Source organism: Primulina tabacum, chromosome 9 (genome assembly GCF_025594145.1).
Source record: "Primulina tabacum isolate GXHZ01 chromosome 9, ASM2559414v2, whole genome shotgun sequence".
NCBI classification, from domain to species: Eukaryota; Viridiplantae; Streptophyta; class Magnoliopsida; order Lamiales; family Gesneriaceae; genus Primulina; species Primulina tabacum.
Genome location: NC_134558.1, coordinates 6,856,204 through 6,862,028, shown reverse-complemented (window position 1 = coordinate 6,862,028; position 5,825 = coordinate 6,856,204). Strand labels below are relative to the sequence as shown.

Genomic DNA, 5,825 nt, shown 5'->3' with positions numbered 1-5,825 from the left:
TGGTCGAGGTGTGGTGCCCTGAGCCAGGGTGTAGTGCCCTGGTCTTTTTTAGAACCAAGGTACGGAGCCTTGGGCCGGGGAACATGTTCCGGGACTTGATAACAGAAGTATTTAGAACACGCTCTGAGAAAATATTCCTTTCATTTATTTCATCCATCAAATAATTACATCCATCATGCATAGTACTGCTTTAAATTAAATATATTCCAAGGTCTTTTGAGAGAGCGCCCCTGCGCATCTTCTAGATAAAAAGATCCCGAGCTGACTCTCCGAGTGATTTTATAAGGTCCTTCCCACCGAGCTTCCAGCTTCCCAACTTCACCAGCAGGGTTGACTTTTTTCATGACTAGATCCTCGACTTGGAAGTCTCGGATGCGGACCTTTTAGTTATATGATTTCATAACCCGGCTCCTGTATGCCTCCATTCGAATGAATGCCCGGTCTCTTTTTTCTTCTATTAAATCCAATTCCATGGCCTCTGCTCTGGTCATTGCCATCCGGGTAAGATTCTACCCGGGAAGAAGTCTGCCCAATTTATACTAGAAGGACCGCTTCGGAACCATATACCAAGTTAAAAGGAGTTTCTTGAGTAGGTGCCCGAGGAGTAGTTCTGTAAGCCCAGAGAACACTGGGTAATTCTTCCACCCAGTCCTTTCCTTTGCCTTGAAGCCGAGTTTTCAATGCTTGTACAATGATTCTGTTAACTACCTCTGTTTGGCCATTTGCTTGAGGATAGGCAACAGAGGATGAAAGACTGAGTGATCTTCATCTCTCGGCACCATGATGTGATTTCTCTGCCCTGAAATTGTCTCCCATTATCTGAGATTAGTCTCATAGGCACTCCAAATCGGCACACGATGCTTTTCCACAAAAACTTTAGTACTTTCTGCTCAGTAATTTTTGCCAAAGGCTCAGCTTCTACCCATTTGGAGAAGTAGTCAACAGCTACTAACAAGAATTTTTTCTGAGCTCAGGCAATGGGGAAATGACCCACAATATCCATGCCCCATTGATCAAAGGGGCAAGATGCCCAGATAGGCTTCATGAAGGTAGCCGGGCTGTGTTTAAAATTTGAATGATGTTGACAGCCTTCGCAAGCTCGGACCACCCTAGCAGCGTCTTGACTTAAAGTTGGCCACCAGAAACCAGCAAGCATTGTTTTTCGGGCCAAAGACATTCCCCCAAGGTGCTCGGCAAAACAACCTTCATGAATTTCTCGAAGTACATAATCCACCTCTTTCTCAGATAAGCATTTCAAAAGAGGTCCCTGGAATGATCTCCTGTACAAAATATTATTTAAGAAAACAAACCTAGGAGCTTGTCTCTTAGTTTTCTGAGCTTGGGCTCTATCTTCGGGCAACTCATTATTTACCATAAACTTGATCAGAGGTGTCATTCAGGAGTCCTCTGGCTCTGGTAACATTTCTTCCTCAGTAGAAAGGATCAAACGGGAAACACGCAAGACCTCCCGGGTATTTACCTCTGACAAAAAAAGCAGCCATTTTTGCCAGAGTATCTGCCTCACTATTCTCTTCCCGGGGTATTTGTTCAATACCCCAATCCGCAAAAACTTCTGCCCGGGCTTTAATGAGCTGTAAATATTTTAGTATCCTATCATTCTTAGCCTCATACATGCCCTTTATTTGTTGAGTGATGAGTTGCGAATCGGAATATAGAATAATCCGGGAAGCCCCGACTTCCCGGGCAGCTTGAATACCAGCCAAGACAGCCTCATACTTAGCCTCATTGTTGGTTATCCGGGAGTCAATTCTAAGTGCCAGTTTAATCTTTTCTCCCGGGGGAGATATTATCACAACCCCTACTCCACATCCGGCAAGGCTAGACGCCCCATCCACGAATACTCTCCATACTTCCTCTTCATTGGGTTGGACCATCTCGGATAAAAAATCTGACAGAGCTTGTGCTTTGATGGCTACCCGAGGTTTGTATTCAATGTCCTACTCCCCCAACTCTACTGTCCACTTGACCATACGCCCGGGCACCTCAGAGTGAGTCATGATCCTGTCAAGAGGACTATTGGTAAGAACAACTATTTGATGTGACAGGAAGTAAGGCCTTAACTTCCGGGCAGTTATGACCAAGGCAAGAGCAATCTTCTGTACTTCACTGTACCGGAGCTCAGGTCCTCTTAGAGTATGACTGACATAATAAACAGGCTTTTGATCGGAGCTCTCTTCTTTTATTAAAACCGAGCTGACAACATAATCCGTGGTAGATAAATAGACATATAATTTATCCCCGGGCTCTGGCTTCACCAATACAAGGAGTTCTGCCAGATGAATTTTCAAGTCCTGGAAGGCCTGTTCACATTTATCATCCCATCCAAATTGCTGGGCCTTCCTCAAGACTTTAAAGAAATGATAACTTCTATGCGCTGACCGGGAAATAAATCGGGACAGGGAAGCAATCATCCCGGTCAACTTCTGTACTTTCTTGACGGATCGGGGAGATGGCATGCACAACACAGACTTGACTTTCTTCTGATTCACCTCGATCCCTCGATCGGTCACTATGAATCCCAAGAATTTGCCACTCTTTACGCCAAAAATACACTTGGCAGGGTTAAGCTTGATCCCGTATTGCATGAGAGTGGCAAAAGTTTCTTCAAGATCACCAATAAAGCTTGCAACCTCCCGGGTTTTGCCCAGAATATCATCCACATAGACTTCCACATTTCGCCCCAACTGCTTCTCGAAGACTCTGTTCATCAGACGCTGGTAAGTAGCCCCTGCATTCTTCAACCCGAAAGGCATTACTATATAACAAAATGTACCTCCCGAGGTGATGAAGCTTGCTTTATCTTGATCACTCCTGGCCAGGGGGATTTGATGATACCCCTGGTACGCGTCCATGAAGCTTAGCAATTCGAAGCCCGATGTGGAATCCACCAACTGATCAATGCGGGGCAGAGGATAATGATCCTTGGGACAAGCTTTATTAAGATCGCGGAAATCTACACACATGCGCCACTTCCCGGTATACTTGGGCATCAAGACCACATTCGAGAGCCATGAAGGGAATTGAATCTCTCGAATATGGCCAGCCTTCAGGAGCTCTTTTACTTGCTCATCAATAACTTTGTCCTTTTCAGGACCAAAGTGTCTCTTTTTTTGCTTCACCGGGTGAGATCCCGGGAGGATGTTCAATTGGTGCTCCGCTACCAGGGGAGAAATCCCTGTCAACTCCTGTTGGGACCAGGCAAACACATGAATATTAGCTTTTAAACAGTTAACCAGACTAACCCGGGTGGATATGCTGAGATCCCGAGCAACCCGAATTTGTTGGCCTGGTCCGATTTCTAACACTTCCTGCTCCTCTTCTGCTACAAAGGGCACCTCTCCTCTTTCTATCACTCCTCCTTATACTCCATACACCTTTGCCTTTTTCCCTCCCCTCCTGGTCTTGCTCTGATCAGCCCGGACTGCCTCCACATAGCATTTTCGGGAGGATGGCTGATCTCCTCGGACTTCCCCCACCCGGGCTCCCACTGGAAACTTTATCTTTTGGTGGTATGTGTATGCTACGGCTCTCAGCTCGTTCATAGCCGGCCTCCCCAGAATGATATTATATGATGATGGGGAGTCCACCACGGTAAATGAAGTCATCACCGTCTTTTTAAGATCCTGAGAACCCAGGGTTAATGGCAAAACAATCTCCCATTCCGGGTAAACCACATGGCCAGCAAAACCGAAGAGAGCAGTTTCCATAGCCTCCAAGTGATAGCCCTGCAAATCCATCTGCATAAAGGCATCTTTAAAAATTACATTAACAGAGCTGCCCAAGTCCACGAAGACTCGTAGAATATTCATAATTTGCCACTCGGGCTTGGATCACCAGGGCATCGTTATGGGGCAGATTCACCCCCTCCAAATCTTCCGGGCCAAAACTGATGACCGCCTCACTCCTTCTCGCTCCCTCCACCTCCAAACACTCCCTCCTACTTCTCGACTTCCTTGCTCGGTTGGAGTCTCCATCAGTATAACCTCCTAATATCATCTTAATCAATCCCGTAGCAGGGGGCGAATTCATTTTCCTCTCGGGTTTAGGCTCCCTTCTTCTACTGGGCTCAATCCTCGGGATTTTCCTCATACTTCCTCCTCGGGCGCTGAATCCTTATTGCCGAGATGTCCAGGGTGCCACTCTCGGCCTCTGGCTATTGTTGCTGGGTCCCGGGATGGAAGTTGAGACATAATTCCCCTTCAGTGTTTTGCAATCTTCAGTGTTATGATGGCACACTTTGTGAAGAGAGCAAAATCCTTTCGGCTCTGGCCGGGATAACTGATGATCCGGGGCCAAATCTCTGCTGCATTCCTGCAGTTCTCTTTCCCGGGCAATTTTCAGAGGCACGCGATGAGAAAAGTTCCTTGTATTGCCCCTCTTCTGTCCCCTCTCCTCGGTCTTAGACACCCGCTCTCCTCTCTCCTTTCTCACAGCTTCCCTATTCTGTTTTTGGGCTTCCTCCATATTGATGTACTTTTCTGCTCGTGTCAACAGATCCTCGAAATCCCTAGGCACCTTCTTGGTCAGTGACTTGAAGAATTCACCCTCTCTCAAACCCTAGGTGAATGTAGTAGTCTTTGTTTCAGTGGCACAAGTGGGGACGTCCAAGGCCACTCTGTTGAACCTTCTGATATAGGCCCTTAAACTCTCTTCTGGGCTTTGCTTAACTTCAAAAAGACTAAAAGCAGTCTTTTTGTACTTTTTACTGCTGCTGAAATGGTGTAAAAACATCTTCTGGAAGTCTTCAAAAGAGCTGATGCTTTGGGAAGTCAAGCCCTCGAACCACCTTTGAGCTGAATCCACCAGTGTTGTAAGGAACACCTTACACTTGATTCGATCTGTGTAACAGTGCAACATGGTCATATTTTCAAACCTGGCCAGGTGCTCCTCCGGGTCTGCGTTGCCATCATAGTCTTTTACCTTTGCAGACTTGAAATTTCCGAGAAGAGGTTCCCGGACAATGTTCTCAGCAAACGGGCATCCCCTAATGACAACCCGGGAAGTACCGTGATTCTCCAACTGTCCTTCCAACAACTTCATCTTCTGTCTCAACTCCAACAACTCCTCTGCCACGGTAGGAGATTTGGACCCGGCGCTGGATTCCTCGTCTTCTCCTGCCCCCTCATCCTCCCTCCTCTCCTGCTCCTGCTCCTACTCCTGCTCCTGTCTGTCTATCCCCGGGTGGTGTAACAGGATGAGAGATTTCTTTCCTGGCCATAGCTTGCTTTATCGCATCGGATACAATCTTTTGTAACGCCTCCGGGGTTAATGTAATGAGATTTGGTCCGGTATTATTAACCTGACCACCCTGTCTTGAAGTCTGCCCTCCATCAACCTGGGCGCGATAATTATCTTTGTTGGTTCTTCTCGTACGGGCCATATCAACGTCTTGAACTCAAGTTTCCCACAGACGGCGCCAATGATATGATCTCGCTGAAATGGGTGAGCCGGGTAAGATGCTCCAACGTATCAGATCAACAATTTATAATGTTTGAGAATTTTGAATGAGGATAATGGCTGTGATAGCACCTACAAACAATGAAAAGAACTCGTGAATGGGCGCCGGAGGGGTATCCGGCGTGGCCACTCCGATGCTAAAGTCAGCAGGTTGAAGATGAACACAAGCAATATTTGAGAGAAAATATGTGTAATGCTTAGCAGTTCAAAGATTTCAGAATCCTTTAATCTCATTAATACCTGCTATTTATAGTACATGAATGGGTAGTTACCTCGGTTTCCGTGCCATCTACTAAGTCGGTTTACCATACTAGCTTCTGATGACTTCTCGGACACTCCAAACCCAA

At 46.5% G+C, this 5,825-nt stretch overlaps 2 protein-coding genes across 2 annotated transcripts; both read right to left on the bottom strand.

The window, feature by feature from the left end:
- Positions 1-970: 970 nt before the first annotated feature.
- Positions 971-1,375, bottom strand: LOC142556892 (uncharacterized). Its single transcript, XM_075668388.1, has one exon. It carries the CDS (start codon positions 1,373-1,375, stop codon positions 971-973), a length of 405 nt encoding a protein of 134 aa, XP_075524503.1.
- A 55-nt stretch (positions 1,376-1,430) lies between these two features.
- LOC142556891 (uncharacterized) lies at positions 1,431-1,895 on the bottom strand. Its single transcript, XM_075668387.1, has one exon. It carries the CDS (start codon positions 1,893-1,895, stop codon positions 1,431-1,433), a length of 465 nt encoding a protein of 154 aa, XP_075524502.1.
- Between the last annotated feature and the right edge of the window lie 3,930 nt (positions 1,896-5,825).

Excerpts from the sequence above, each read along its gene's own strand:
- LOC142556892 (XM_075668388.1), bottom strand. The coding sequence starts at position 1,375 with ATGGTAAATAATGAGTTGCCCGAAGATAGAGCCCAAGCTCAGAAAACT.
- LOC142556891 (XM_075668387.1), bottom strand. The coding sequence starts at position 1,895 with ATGGTCCAACCCAATGAAGAGGAAGTATGGAGAGTATTCGTGGATGGG.